This window comes from Procambarus clarkii, chromosome 65 (genome assembly GCF_040958095.1).
Source record: "Procambarus clarkii isolate CNS0578487 chromosome 65, FALCON_Pclarkii_2.0, whole genome shotgun sequence".
NCBI lineage: Eukaryota > Metazoa > Arthropoda > Malacostraca > Decapoda > Cambaridae > Procambarus > Procambarus clarkii.
The window spans coordinates 18281903-18298655 of NC_091214.1; the positions used below are offsets into that span (position 1 = coordinate 18281903).

Below are 16753 nucleotides of genomic sequence, written 5' to 3' on the forward strand. Positions count from 1 at the left end.
TGTATATGTTACTGAAGAGGAGAGATTATGTTTGTAGTCCCTCATCCAGCCCGGCCTTATCTATCCACTAGGGTTATAGCGGTCTAGCAGCACTGTAAATGTGTGGCCACGTCTGTGGTAGAAAATAATAACAAAACAGAAAGCGACACGTACTTTGCCTCGACGGTGGCGACCATCTCCTTCTGGTCAAAGGTGGCGTACTGGGGCAGGGAGACGATCACCTCAAACTTGGGGAGGACATAGTAGGCGACGGTGATGGCGCGCGAGGTGGTCTGGCCGAGGACGTCGACGGTGATGTTCCAGCGGCCCAAGACGGGTTCGTCGGCCAGCTGCAGCTCTCCCGACCACACGCCCTTGTTGGTGAACACTCGCCGCCACTCCTTCACGCGGTGGCCCGCCCCGTCCTGACCCACACACCACACACACACAAGCATAAATATAACATTACAATGAACACGCCACTAGGCCTAGAGATGCACTAGGCCTACAGGGGCACTAGGCTTACAAGGGCACTAGGCCTACAGGGGCACTAGGCTTACAGGGGCACTAGGCCTACAGGTGCACTAGGCCTACAGGTACACTAGGCTTACAAGGGCACTAGGCCTACAGGGGCACTAGGCCCACTAGGCCTACAGGTGCACTAGGCTTACAGGTGCACTAGGCCTACAGGTGCACTAGGCCTACAGGTACACTAGGCTTACAGGGGCACTAGGCTTACCAACCGCGCCTGCGAGGCACGGCCTACTAACACTATGTTCACTTTAAAAAAAAAAAAATAGTAGAGAGATACTCGAGTGTTTCCTTGAGTAAGGGTACTCGGAGCTCGTCTACAAGTACTGGACCCGATGTTAGGAGTTCCGTCTTCAATATACACACCAAGAACACAAGTAGGATTTTTGTAGCCTCTTTGGCGCGTTCATTCAACTGAGTGGGGGTATAACTAAATATTGATAAAGTATTAAGTTTGGGAAGGTTTACTGTGGTATACTGAGGTATACTGGAGGAGGAGGAGGGTGTGGGGCTCCCGGCTGTTACCATCGTGTGTTAAGGTAACAATGTTTGTCACACTCCTCCGTTACTCTCACTTGCAACCACCGTGAACTTTGTGTGTTATTGAAAGTAACATTACTGAAGGAAACACTCATCAACTCTTCATCACGGGGGTAAATGGCCCCCATACTCCCCCTCCCACAGCCCCCCCAGCTCCCCTCCCCCTGCCTCTCCCACAGCCCCCCCATCTCCCCCCCCCTGCCTCTCCCACAACCCCCCCCCCCCACCTCTGCCGTGCCTTACCCTAATAAAGACGTCGATGGCGCCGGTGACGGTGGGCCTGAGCATGGGGTTGACCACCACCACCCTGAACCTGAGCAGGTCCCCAGGCTTGTACACCGCCTTGTCCGACTGGATGAACACCGAGTACGACTTGTGCACGTACTCCAGCATGGTGGTGTTGTGGAAGCTCAGCCCTCCAGTACCCGCTCACCGTCAGGTTGTACTCGCCCGGGCCCAGCTCCCCGATCTGTGGGAGTACACTTGTGTACTACAGGTGTGTGTGTGTGTGTGAGTACAAGGTGATGATGACAACAATTCAGGTTGTACTCGCCCGGGCCCAGCTCCCCGATCTGCGGGAGTACACTTGTGTACTACAGGTGTGTGTGTGAGTACAAGGTGATGATAACAATTCAGGTTGTACTCGCCCGGGCCCAGCTCCCCGATCTGTGGGAGTACACTTGTGTACTACAGGTGTGTGTGTGAGTACAAGGTGATGATGACAACAATTCAGGTTGTACTCGCCCGGGCCCAGCTCCCCGATCTGTGGGAGTACACATGTGCACTACAGGTGTGTGTGTGTGTGTGAGTACAAGGTGATGATGACAACAATTCAGGTTGTACTCGCCCGGGCCCAGCTCCCCGATCTGTGGGAGTACACATGTGCGCTACAGGTGTGTGTGTGTGAGTACAAGGTGATGATAACAACAATTACAGCAGCATAGGTGACACGTGGGTACACACACAGGTCTAATACCTGTCTCTGAGTTCAGATAATGTTGGATGCAATCAGTAAGGCAGGTGTTAGGATAAAGGTATGGCCTGAATGACACGTGTTTGGACCAACACGTGTTCTAGGATGGTAAATTGTGTGGGACACCAAAATAGCACTGTAGGCTTACCTGGAAACAAGGTCTGGGATTACCTGGAAGTCTAAGAATACGAAACAAGTGCCTGTCTGGAAATCCATACCCTGGAAGTTAAGGACCTGGAGCGGGGACTTCCTGGAAGTTGAAGACCTGGAGCGGGACCTATCTGGAAGTTAAGGACCTGGAGCAGGACCTACCTGGAAGTTGAGGACCTGGAGCGGGACCTACCTGGAAGTTGAGGACCTGGAGCGGGGACTTCCTGGAAGTCGAGGACCTGGAGCGGGACCTACCTGGAAGTTGAGGACCTGGAGCGGGACCTTCCTGGAAGTTGAAGACCTGGAGCGGGACCTATCTGGAAGTTAAGGACCTGGAGCAGGACCTACCTGGAAGTTGAGGACCTGGAGCGGGGACTTCCTGGAAGTCGAGGACCTGGAGCGGGACCTTCCTGGAAGTTGAAGACCTGGAGCAGGACCTACCTGGAAGTTGAGGACCTGGAGCGGGGACTTCCTGGAAGTTGAGGACCTGGAGCGGGACCTTCCTGGAAGTTGAAGACCTGGAGCGGGACCTACCTGGAAGTTGAGGACCTGGAGCGGGACCTTCCTGGAAGTTGAGGACCTGGAGCGGGACCTTCCTGGAAGTTGAAGACCTGGAGCGGGGCCTACCTGGAAGTTGAGGACCTGGAGCGGGACCTTCCTGGAAGTTGAGGACCTGGAGCGGGACCTACCTAGAAATTGAAGACCTGGAGCAGGGACTTCCTGGAAGTTGAGGACCCGGAGCGGGACCTACCTGGAAGTTAAGGACCTGGAGCGGGACCTACCTGGAAGTTAAGGACCTGGAGCGGGACCTACCTGGAAGTTAAGGACCTGGAGCGGGACCTACCTGGAAATTGAAGACCTGGAGCGGGGACTTCCTGGAAGTTGAGGACCCGGAGCGGGACCTACCTGGAAGTTAAGGACCTGGAGCGGGACCTACCTGGAAGTTAAGGACCTGGAGCGGGACCTACCTGGAAGTTAAGGACCTGGAGCGGGACCTACCTGGAAGTTGAGGACCTGGAGCGGGACCTACCTGGAAGTTGAGGACCTGGAGCGGGACCTTACCTGGAAGTTGAGGACCTGGAGCGGGACCTTCCTGGAAGTTGAAGGACCTGGAGCGGGACCTTCCTGGAAGTTGAAGACCTGGAGCGGGACCTACCTGGAAGTTAAGGACCTGGGTGGAGTCCGGCTGGAGGTCAGCCAACTGACGGTTGAGGATGACACCGCCAGCGTCCTGCTTGCCGCCAACCTCCACGTTGACCTTGACGGGGTCGGTGGTCCCGTGGGTCGACACCACCACATGGTAGTCCCTATTCGGTCGCAACAGTCGCGACCCCATCACGCTGTAAGTCCTGCAACACCACACAGTGTGAGTTATCCATCTTGCAAAACCATGTGATTCCTTGCACTATTCTGCAACAGCCCATCACATTACCTACTGACCTTTATGGATGCCTTTTTTTTTTGGTAGTTCCAGGGGGTCATTGCCACCGAGGTCCGGTCTCTGACCGGCCAGACTGGGACTCGATTATAATATACAATATAAAAGGTTTTCGAATTTGCATTTGAGTTGGTCCTTAATTCTTCGATTCTCCATTTCCCAACCGTCCCTTTCAGATGTCCCGTTTTCACGTTCGCGTTATTTGTTTTTTTTCCATTTTTAAAGTTGGCTTTTTGTACTAAATTGTTTAATTAGAAAACTGACTATAATATGTTCATATAGCTACGGCCCAAGGATGAGTTGTGTACATATAGATATACATGAGAGAGGAAGAGTGTCAAGAGAATATGTTTTACTAACAGGCGACATAGGCTACCTTACCTTGAGGTGCTTCCGGGGCTTAGCGTCCCCGCGGCCCGGTCGTCGACCAGGCCTCCTTGGCTATGTTGGTTATAATGACTTATTTACTCATAGGCTATGTTTGTTATGTTGGTTATAATGTTGGTGTATAGCACGGCAGTGCTGGTCAACTGCTGACACACTAGTGAAAGAACACTTACGTACACAAATGTTGGCGTGGGTACGGAGCCTATCGGGCTACAGGTCACACAAGGTCGGCTCGCCACGCCCCACCTATCAAGGGATTAGGAAACTTTCTCCTGTTTTCTTGATCTTGGGTGGGTGGGGGTGAGATGAAGAGGATTGATGTAGCCTCAAGAGGCCAGGTGTAGCCCCCAAGAGGCCAGGTGTAGCCCCCAAGAGGCCAGGTGTAGCCCCCAAGAGACTAGGTGTAGCCCCCAAGAGGCCAGGTGTAGCCCCCAAGAGGCTAGGTGTAGCCCCCAAGAGACCAGGTGTAGCCCCCAAGAGGCCAGGTGTAGCCCCAAAGAGGCCAGGTGTAGCCCCCAAGAGGCCAGGTGTAGCCCCCAAGAGGCCAGGTGTAGCCCCCAAGAGACTAGGTGTAGCCCCCAAGAGGCCAGGTGTAGCCCCCAAGAGGCTAGGTGTAGCCCCCAAGAGACCAGGTGTAGCCCCCCAAGAGGCCAGGTGCAGCCCCAAAGAGGCCAGGTGTAGCCCCCAAGAGGCTAGGTGTAGCCCCCAAGAGGCTAGGTGTAGCCCCCAAGAGGCTAGATGTAGCCCCCAAGAGGCTAGGTGTAGCCCCCAAGAGACCAGGTGTAGCCCCAAGAGGCCAGGTGTAGCTCCCAAGAGGCCAGGTGTAGCCCCCCAAGAGGCCAGGTGTAGCTCCCAAGAGGCCAGGTGTAGATCCCAAGAGGCCAGGTGTAGCTCCCAAGAGGCCAGGTGTAGCTCCCAAGAGGCCAGGTGTAGCCCCCAAGAGGCCAGGTGTATCCCCAACACCAGGTATAGCCCCCAAGAGACCAGGTGTAGCCCCCAAGACACCAGGTGTAGCCCCCAAGAGACCGTGTAGTCGAGGCAGGCACTTACCCACACACACACACACTCACCCACACACACTTACTACGACCCTCCAGCCACCCATTGACACGTGTCGAGTTTCAAGTGCCTCACCACTTAACTTACACAACAGTTCACTAATGTAAACACACACACTTAGCTACACGTCTTGGATGACTGTCCTGGCTATGTATCAAGTGTTGTACATGCCACCAACGCACAGGGGTTGATTGATTGATTGATGAAGATTAAGTCACCCAAGAGGTGGCACGGGCATGAATAGCCCGTAAGTGGTGGCCCTTTTGAGCCATTACCAGTATCAAAAGCTGATACTGGAGATCTGTGGAGGTGCGAATGCACCCTGCATGACGGGAGATGTCTCCTTTGTGAATGTGTTAAGATGAAGATGAAGCCACCCAAAAGGTGGCACGGGAATGAATAGCCCGTAAGTGGTGGCCCTTTTGAGCCATTACCAGTATCAATAGAAGATACTGGAGATCTGTGGAGGCGCGACTGCACCCTGCGTGACGGGAGATGTCTCCCATGAGCACAGGGGTTGATTGATTGATTGATGAAGATTAAGTCACCCAAGAGGTGGCACGGGCATGAATAGCCCGTAAGTGGTGGCCCTTTCGAGCCATTACCAGTATCAAAAGATGATACTGAAGATCTGTGAAGGCGCAACTGCACCCTGCGTGACGGGAGATGTCTCCCGGACCAAGTGGTGACCAAATGGTGGCACAGGGGTTTGTAACCCGGGGTATCTATACCCCCGTCGGGGGCATGGGCACCAATTAACGAGGGGTATGGGGATCTGGAATTGTAAAAACTAGTTGCTACATATCAGAATGGACATCATCGTCAGCAACTATCCCGATTCTATGTTTTGTTTTTTTTTGAGATATATACAAGAGTTGTTACATTCTTGTACAGCCACTAGTACGCGTAGCGTTTCGGGCAAGTCCTTAATCCTATGGTCCCTGGAATACGATCCCCTGCCGCGAAGAATCGTTTTTTCATCCAAGTACACATTTTACTGTTGCGTTAAACAGAGGCTACAGTTAAGGAATTGCGCCCAGTAAATCCTCCCCGGCCAGGATACGAACCCATGACATAGCGCTCGCGGAACGCCAGGCGAGTGTCTTACCACTACACCACGGAGACTGCTGTATAATTACTGGTTGTATAATAACGATAAAAGTCTCATTAGTTGTACTTATTGTATTTCTAATTTGCCGATTTTCTATGGAAATACAAATGTAAATGTTCGTTTTGTTCAAAATCGCTAATTTCCGAAAGTTCTTCACCGATTTTGAAATTAGCATTGAAACTTCATTGGAATTTTGACACAACGTTGCATTCGAATATGCGTGTTTTTATATGCCTACTATATACATGCCACACCTGTGATAGGTAAACACATGCTTTTTTTGCAAAACAGCGCCATCTGTTGGACGTACAAGCAACACACGCTATACTAAATATCTTACGATTCAATTTCAATGTTTCCGACTGCATTGTTAAATTGAATTTTCATAGATTTCGATTTATTCTCATTTTGATTTAATTATTTCGTGTGACACTGCGTTGGAATTGAGCTGTGTTGTTTACCATACTGTTCATTTCGCGAGTATAGTTTATTTTTTCCTTTTTTCATTGTTTTTCATTTCATTTAACTGTTGTTCTTATTTTTCAGTGATGGGAACATCAGATCATTTGGGAATGCAACGGACGGGGAAGTGAGGAAGACGAGGGGACGTGGGAGTGGGGGATGGTGGGGAGGACGAGGGGACGGGGGAGTGGGGAATGGTGGGGAAGACGAGGGGACGGGACGGGGGAGTGGGGGATGGTGAGGAGGACGAGGGGACGGGGGAGTGGGGGATGGTGAGGAGGACAAGGGGACGGTAGAATGGTGGGGAGGACGAGGGGACGGTAGAATGGTGGGGAGGACGAGGGGACGGGGGAGTGGGGAATGGTGCGGAGGACGAGGGGACGGTAGAATGGTGGGGAGGACGAGGGGACGGGGGAGTGGGGAATGGTGGGGAGGACGAGGGGAGTGGGGGATGGTGGGGAGGACGAGGGGACGGGGGAGTGGGGAATGGTGGGGAAGGACGAGGGGATAAAGAAGGGATGCTGTGGCTCAGCAACGCGTGGCCGGGTAGAGCTAGTAAATAATAAAATCCTTATAGTATTCATTCAGCTGTTGTGTTCTCGCTTGGTTTTACTTTACATATGAATAGCTACTGACCTCCTCTGCAGTCATACAGGTAACTAATAGTGGTGTTGGGGACATTAGGTAGAGCATATGGGGTCTGTTGTTGTATACAAGGTCAAGAACCCCTCAAGTAGTGTCGTGTTGTGTCAATCACGACTGACCTTGTTTCCCAGCTGCCCTTCCTCGCCTCCTCACGCCCACGCCCACGCCCCCAGCCTCCAGGGGCTGGCCTCACCACGCCCCCAGCCTCCAGGGGCTGGCCTCACCACGCCCCCAGCCTCCAGGGGCTGGCCTCACCCCGCCCCAGCCTCCAGGGGCTGGCCACACCACGCCCCCAGCCTCCAGGGGCTGGCCTCACCCCGCCCCAGCCTCCAGGGGCTGGCCACACCACGCCCACGCCCCCAGCCCCCAGGGGCTGGCCTCACCACGCCCCAGCCTCCAGGGGCTGGCCTCACCACGCCCCAGCCTCCAGGGGCTGGCCTCACCACGCCCCAGCCTCCAGGGGCTGGCCACACCACGCCCACGCCCCCAGCCCCCAGGGGCTGACCTCACCACGCCCCAGCCTCCAGGGGCTGGCCTCACCACGCCCCCAGCCTCCAGGGGCTGGCCTCACCACGCCCCCAGCCTCCAGGGGCTGGCCACACCACGCCCCCAGCCCCCAGGGGCTGGCCTCACCACGCCCCAGCCTCCAGGGGCTGGCCTCACCACTCACCCGTCTTGCCTCCTGACATTATCTCCCAAGTGCCGCGGTGTGGCCGGGTCAACTGGTGCTCTTTCCTCACCCCTTCCATTCCCTCCGCCACCACCACCGCCGCCGCCTCCCACATGTCTACCCAAAGGTTGTACTGTTCTTCACTCAGATGTACTGGTTCCGTGCATTATAATGTACGCACACGCGTACAATGACACTCGCGCATGTACACACACCTTCCCGCATAGATCTAATACGCGCACGTAATGTTTTTTTTTTTTTTTAGATATATACAAGAGTTGTTACATTCTTGTACAGCCAATAATGTATTGTCCTGGCACGCGCACACATCTCGCCTCACAGCTCTAACAGAATTCTACCACCAGCAGGCGATGCGTCACAATAACGTGGCTGAAGTATGTTGAACAGACCACACACTAGAAATTGAAGAGACGACGACGTTTCGGTCCGTCCTGGCCCATTCTCAAGTCGATTGTGAGAATGGTCCAGGACGGACCGAAACGTCGTCGTCTCTTCAATTTCTAGTGTGTGGTCTGGTCAACAATCTACCACCAGATAAAGATTACAAAGATAAAGCAAGAAAGAAGGGCGGACAGACTGTATTTTCTTGGACTGTCGGAAAGCCTTTGACACAGTACCCCACAAGCTGGAGAAACAGGCAGGAGTAACTGGTAGGCTGCTCCAATGGATAAGGGAGTACCTAAACAATAGGAAGCAGAGAGTTACTGTGAGGGGTGAGGTCTCGGGATGGATGATGCCACAAGCGGAGTCCCACAGGGTTCTGTACTCAGACCTATCCTGTTTTTGATATACGTAAATGACCTTCAAGAGGGCTTCGAACACTTTATGTAGGGCATACGTAAATCTGTGTATCTATGTATTTACGTATGTATGTTAGTTTAGCATTTTAAAAGCACCGAATCACCTTCTGTGGTTGATTGTTCAATAAATCCCTGAACTATATGTTTAACTGATCTCTAACCCTGTCTATGGAGGACAGAAGAAAATGTATATATGCTGGTTAGTATTGTAAATGTGTGGCCACGTTTGTGGTAGGAAAAAAAAACCGGATATCATCAGAGGCATATGTCAAGTTGGCTAACATAGGAACTGTCTTTAGAAGCTTGTGTAAGGCATCATTTAGGATCTTATATACCACATATGTCAGACCAATCCTGGAGTATGCAGCTCCAGCGGGAGTCCATATCTAGTCAAGCATAAGAATAAATTGGAGAAGGTTTAAAGGTATGCTGCCAGACTGGTACCCGAGCTGAGGGGTATGAGCTACGAAGAGAAACTACGGGAACTGAACCTCACGTAGCTGGAAGAGTTAGGGGAGACATGTTCACGACAATCATGATTCTGAGGAATTGACAGGATACATAAAGACAGCTTATTTAACACAGGTGTTACACGCACTAGGGGACACAGGTGGAAACTGAGTACCCAAATGAGCCACAGACATATTAGAAGGAACTTTTTCAGTGTCAGAGTAGTTAACAAATGTAATACATTAGGCAGTGATGTGGTGGAGGCTGACTCCATACACAGTTTCAAATGTAGACTTCCTAGCACCCAATAGGCTCAAGAATTTGCACACCAGTTGGTTGACAAATAACAAATTCACAAGAGCCTCGATGAGGGTTCGAACCTACGCGCTGGATGTTCCCAGACGCGCTCTAGAACATCCAGCGCATGGGTTCGAATCCTCATCACAGCCCTTGTGAATTTGTCCACTGATATAATACGTTAGTGTGATTTCTCTGTGTATTGATTGACAGTTGAGAGGCGGGACCAAAGAGCCAAAGTTCAACCCTCGCAAGCACAACTAGGTGAGTACACACCTAGAAAAGGATCTGGACCCGAAAAAAGTCTTTTGAGACAGTCCCACACAAGAGGTTGGTTTGGAGAGTGGAACATGCTGGAAGAGTGACAGAGAGACGCTGCACGCTGGACTTGTGATCCTGTGGTCCTGGGTTCGATCCCAGGCGCCGGCGAGAAACAATGGGCAGAGTTTCTTTCACCCTATGCCCCTGTTACCTAGCAGTAAAATAGGTACCTGGGTGTTAGTCAGCTGTCACGGGCTGCTTCCTGGGGGTGGAGGCCTGGTCGAGGACCGGGCCGCGGGGACACTAAAAGCCCCGAAATCATCTCAAGATAATCTCAAGAAGGGACTGTTGACATGGATGACAAATATTCTGACAGACAGATAAGGGCGGTAATCAGGGACAATACATCTGACTGGAGTAATCAGAGACAATACATCTGACTGGAGTAATCAGAGACAATACATCTGACTGGAGTAATCAGTGACAATACATCTGACTGGAGTAATCAGAGACAATACATCTGACTGGAGTAATCAGAGACAATACATCTGACTGGAGTAATCAGAGACAATACATCTGACTGGAGTAATCAGAGACAATACATCTGACTGGAGTAATCAGTGACAATACATCTGACTGGAGTAATCAGAGACAATACATCTGACTGGAGTAATCAGAGACAATACATCTGACTGGAGTAATCAGAGACAATACATCTGACTGGAGTAATCAGTGACAATACATCTGACTGGAGTAATCAGAGACAATACATCTGACTGGAGTAATCAGTGACAATACATCTGACTGGAGTAATCAGAGACAATACATCTGACTGGAGTAATCAGTGACAATACATCTGACTGGAGTAATCAGTGACAATACATCTGACTGGAGTAATCAGTGACAATACATCTGACTGGAGTAATCAGAGACAATACATCTGACTGGAGTAATCAGTGACAATACATCTGACTGGATTAATCAGACAATACAGCTGACTGGAGTAATCAGACAATACATCTGACTGGAGTAATCAGAGACAATACACCTGACTGGAGTAATCAGACAATACATCTGACTGGAGTAATCAGTGACAATACATCTGACTGGAGTAATCAGAGACAATACATCTGACTGGAGTAATCAGTGACAATACATCTGACTGGAGTAATCAGACAATACATCTGACTGGAGTAATCAGAGACAATACATCTGACTGGAGTAATCAGAGACAATACATCTGACTGGAGTAATCAGACAATACATCTGACTGGAGTAATCAGACAATACATCTGACTGGAGTAATCAGACAATACATCTGACTGGAGGAGTTACTAGCGGAGTACCGCAGGGTCCAGTTCTTGCACCAGTAATGTTTATCGTCTATGTAGACCAGACCACACACTAGAAGGTGAAGGGACGACGACGTTTCGGTCCGTCCTGGACCATTCTCACAATCGACTTGAGAATGGTCCAGGACGGACCGAAACGTCGTCGTCGTCCCTTCACCTTCTAGTGTGTGGTCTGGTCAACATACTTCAGCCACGTTATTGTGACTCATCGCTTGCTTACGAACCTGTAAATCTTTTCTCAATCTTTGGCGGCTTTGTTTCCAATTATTAAACAGTCATTGCTTCGGGGGGACAGGCAGCCAGTGTGTATATATCCATGTTAGGCTTATATTGAGATCGTCCCCAAGGTCAAATGACTGATCCCTCCCTCCTAGGATTCCACCCCGCAACAAGCAAAACCTGCCTGATTGCCAGGTGAAGAGAGGCATTAGGTGAAAGGCAGGGCGCCAGTGACCCCGAACGCGCCGCCGCCACCCCATGCAGAAACAATCAACGCGAGGTGAAAGCCAGCGCCAATGAACGGACGTAGCTGACTTTCAAAACAGAGTAGGCGTTAGTGGTGATTTGTGTGTGTGCATTCACTCATTGAATCTCTCCATCCTCATTTCCCTCTATCTACCTCACGCCATTTATGTCCCTCTCCATCTATCTACCAGTTCATCTACCTCTCCATCTATCTACCAGTTTATCTACCTCTCCATCTACTGCTTCGGTGATTCGCTAACTGTTCCTTCTTGGTTTGCCAGCCATATATTTCTCATTTCCTCATTTCTTCCCAGCCATACCTGTCAGTTGTGACACCCTACACCTGTCACACCCTACACCTGTCACACCCTACACCTGTCACCTATGGCACCCAACATCTGTCACCTGTGACCCCCCCACACCTGTCACACCCTACATCTGTCACCTGTGACACCCTACACCTGTCACCTGTGGCACCCTACACCTGTCACCTGTGGCACCCTACACCTGTCACCTGTGGCACCCTACACCTGTCACCTGTGGCACCCTACACCTGTCACCTGTGACACCCTACACCTGTGACACCCTACACCTGTAACACCCTACACCTGTGACACCCTACATCTGGCACCTGTGACCCACACACCTGTCACCTGACCCCCCACACCTGGCACCTGTGACCCCCCACACCTGGCACCTGTGACCTCCCACACCTGCCCCTCCCCCTCTCACATGAGAACTACCCCTAGACAGCAACCACCCCCACTAACACAGGTGAAACCAAAGGTGAAGCCGACCACAAAAAGGGAGCAAACCGTGAAGAACCAAAGGTCTTGACTGGAATGAGAGTATGGAGGCGGGAGATTGAAAGGGCAAGACGACGGAGGCGGAGGAGGAGACACTATTGCAGAACTAACAAGCTCCCTGTTAATGGAACACAGCCATTAGGTTCCATTAACATGGAACATGAGATAATAGGTTATCTTGAGGTTATCTTGAGTTGATTTCGGGGCTTTAGTGTCCCCGCGGCCCGGTCCTCGACCAGGCCTCCACTCCCAGGAAGCAGCCCGTGACAGCTGACTAACACCCAGGTACCTATTTTACTGCTAGGTAACAGGGGCATAGGGTGAAAGAAACTCTGCCCATTGTTTCTCGCCGGCACCCGGGATCGAACCCGGGACCACAGGATCACAAGTCCAATGTGCTGTCCGCTCGGCCGACCGGCTCCCTTCTAGGATCCTGTAGTCAGAGCAATAATTGTTCTGATGTTGGCCAGAATGTAATGAAGATAGGTGTAGGGAGCAGGAGGCCAGATACAAGGCATCATCTGGGAGATGAAATTCTTCAAGAATCAGAGAGAGAAAGACTTGGGGGGCTGATATCACGCCATGCGGGCGTGGGGGGGGGGGGAGACGGCGACTTGTAATATAGTCAGAGCAATAATTGTTCTGATGTTGGTCAGAATGCAATGAAGATAGGTGTAGGGAGCAGGAGGCCAGATACAAGGCATCATCTGGGAGATGAAATTCTTCAAGAATCAGAGAGAGAAAGACTTGGGGGGCTGATATCACGCCATGCGGGCGTGGATGGGGGGGGACGGCGACTTGTAATATAGTCAGAGCAATAATTGTTCTGATGTTGGTCAGAATGCAATGAAGATAGGTGTAGGGAGCAGGAGGCCAGATACAAGGCATCATCTGGGAGATGAAATTCTTCAAGAATCAGAGAGAGAAAGACTTGGGGGGGTTGATATCACGCCATGCGGGCGTGGGGGGGGGGGACGGCGACTTGTAATACTTCAGACTTGTATAACGTCTCAGACGCGGGGGTGGTGTTCGTTAGTGTTCACGGGAGTGTTTATATTGGTCCACACTAACTAATAATTACGTTCATGTCCGGCTGGTAACGAAAGGATGCCCATTCCACCTTTTTTTCCGAGCCCCACTTACTTACTCCGCCCCCCCCCCCTCACTTGGCAGGCACATACAGAAAGCATGGGAAATGTCCAAGAGCCAACAGCAAAGAAATGATGTGGGTTGCCAGACGAGGTCAGCCAAAGACGGCCTCTCAAAATGTCAACACAACCTCAACTTGACACACACACACACACACACACACACACACACACACACACACACACACTAGCTAAACACAGATGCCGAAGAAATATAAGAAAATTCACCTTCGCAAATAGAGTGGTAGACGGTTGGAACAAGTTAAGTGAGAAGGTGGTGGAGGCCAAGACCGTCAGTAGTTTCAAAGCGTTATATGACAAAGAGTGCTGGGAAGACGGGACACCACGAGCGTAGCTCTCATCCTGTAACTACACTTAGGTAATTACACTTAGGTAATTACACACACACACACACACACACACACACATACACACACACACACACACACACACACTCCCGGACCCGGATGTAAATGATCTCCCAGAGGGTATAGACTCATTCCTCTCAATGTTTGCTGACGACGCCAAAATTATGAGAAGGATTAAGACAGAGGACAGCTTGAGGCTTCAAGAAGACCTGGACAAGCTGCAGGAATGGTTGAAGAAATGGATGTTAGAGTTGAACCCAAGCAAATGTAATGTAATGAAGATAGGTGTAGGGAGCAGGAGGCCAGATACAAGGTATCATCTGGGAGAGGAAATTCTTCAGGAGTCAGAAGGAAAAAGACTTGGGGGTTGATATCACACCAGACCTGTCCCCTGAAGCCCATATCAAGAGGATAACATCAGCGGCATATGCCAGGCTGACCAACATAAGAAAGGCATTTAGAAACTTGTGTAAGGAATCATTCAGAACATTGTATACCACATATGTCAGACCAATCCTGGAGTATGCAGCCCCAGCATGGAGTCCATATCTAGTCAAGGATAAGACTAAACTCGAAAAGGTTCAAAGGTTTGCCACCAGACTAGTACCCGAAGTGAGAGGTATGAGCTACGAGGAGAGACTGCGGGAATTAAACCTCACGTCGCTGGAAGACAGAAGAGTTAGGGGAGGACATGATCACCACAATAAAGATTCTCTAGGGAATTGATAGAGTAGACAAAGACAGGCTATTTAACACAAGGGGCACACGCACTAGGGGAGACAGGTGGAAACCGAGTGCTCAAATGAGCCACAGAGATATTAGAAAAAACTTTTTTAGTGTCAGAGTGGTTGACAAATGGAATGCATTAGAAAGTGATGTGGTGGAGGCTGACTCCATACACAGTTTCAAGTGTAGATATGATAGAGCCCAGTAGGCTCAGGAACCTATACACCTGGTAGCCAGGTGGATAGTGCGCAGGACTCTTAATTCTGTGGTGCGGGTTCGATTCCCGCACCAGGCAGAAACAAATGGGCAAAGTTTTTCACCCTGAATGCCCCTGTTACCTAGCAGTAAATAGGTACCTGGGAGTTAGTCAGCTGTCACGGCCTGCTTCCTGGTGTGTGTGTGTTTGGTGAAAAAAAAGGAGTTAGTAAACAGTTGATTGACAGTTGAGAGGCGGGCCGACAGAGCAAAGCTCAACCCCCCCGCAAACACAACTAGCTGAATACAACTAGGTGAATACAACTAGGTGAATATACTCACACATACCCACAAAAACAGTAGCCATCACGCGTATCCGTTATATGTATGTAATAACTATTAGCGAGTAGCTATTTGACAGTGGCTGACAAGGAGGCCAGTATGGCGCAGTAGGCTACACGAGGTGAAGCCTACTGCCTGGGACTACACCCACATCTCGACAAATATCGCGCTTGAGAAGTAAACAGCTTTAGTAAACAGCTACCATGAAGACCAGTGAGACTCCCCAATACTGTATAATCCGGGAGGACTGATGTAAACAAGTTTAGTACACAATGAAACAGTAAACAATGTACACGTATATGTATGAAATTGAAATAAGTTTATTGAGGTAAACTACACACAAAGGGATGAGGTAGCTCAAGCTATTCTCACCCCGTTCAGTACATCGTGTTAATACATATATACACACACATCACAAACAATAAACATATTACCAAACATTCTGAGAGAGATGTAGCGTTTGTCTGAAACGCTACGCGTACTAGTGGCTTTAGGTATTGTATGTACTATCTGTTTAAAAAAATCATTATGTAACTCAATGTATGTACCTTTACCTGAATAGAAAATCTAAATATATATACATACAAGTTCAGATATAGACGGTGGGGGTGGGGGAGGCGGTTACGACAGGAGATGCCTGTCTTCCTGTATATAGAGAGACCTGCGTGACAGTGTTGGGAACGTGAATCATTGGGCGTGACATACAATCACAAGGACATGTCGACCGTCATGTGTACAAGGACGCCACTTCCCTAAACCACACACACACACACACACACACACACACACACACACACACACACACACACACACACACACACACACACAGCTTTTGGTGGTGGAGGCTGACTCCATACACAGTTTCAAGTGTAGATATGACAGAGCCCGATAGGCTCAGGAATCTGTACACCTGTTGATTGACGGTTGAGAGGCGGGACCAAAGAGTCAGAGCTCAACCCCCGCAAACACAACTAGGTGAGTACAACTAGGTGAGTACACACACACACACACACACACACACACACACACACACACACACACACACACACACACACACACACACACACACACACACGCAGAGGGAGGGAGGAGAGCCGTGCTGGAGGCTCGCATCCAAATCTGCGCTCTCTTGGCGAGTATTTGTTTTTGTAGTACGTGGGTGAAGCATTTACTGCGTTGTGGTTCGAACACGAGTCCTCGGCGAAGCACTAGTTCTGGAAGTGTTCGAACGTCATCAGTTAGTCGTGTCAGCCCGTCCTCCAAACATGTGTGTGTATATATGTATTAACACGATGTACTGAACGGGGTGAGAATAGCTTGAGCTACCTCATCCCTTTGTGTGTATTTTACCTCAATAAACTTATTTCAATTTCAATTTCCTCCAAACAAAGACCCAAAAGTGATTCCATGCACCCGTCAAACCCCAGCTGTTTATGAATGAAAAACTGTTTACACACGACTCACAACTGCTGACGTTCGAACACTTCCGGAACAAGTGTTTCACTGACGAATTTTGTTCGAACCACAACGCTGTAAATGCTTCACCCACGTACTACAAATACAGATAATCGCCAACA

At 50.3% G+C, this 16753-nt stretch overlaps 1 protein-coding gene across 1 annotated transcript in view; it reads right to left on the minus strand.

The window, feature by feature from the left end:
* Window positions 1-16753, minus strand: part of LOC123771108 (thioester-containing protein 1 allele R1) — a 103975-nt gene that overhangs the window by 46230 nt on the left and 40992 nt on the right. The window contains 4 exon segments of the mRNA XM_069309493.1: window positions 154-404; window positions 1294-1470; window positions 1472-1519; window positions 3330-3522. Of these exon segments, the coding sequence (XP_069165594.1) occupies window positions 154-404; window positions 1294-1470; window positions 1472-1519; window positions 3330-3522 (669 nt within the window).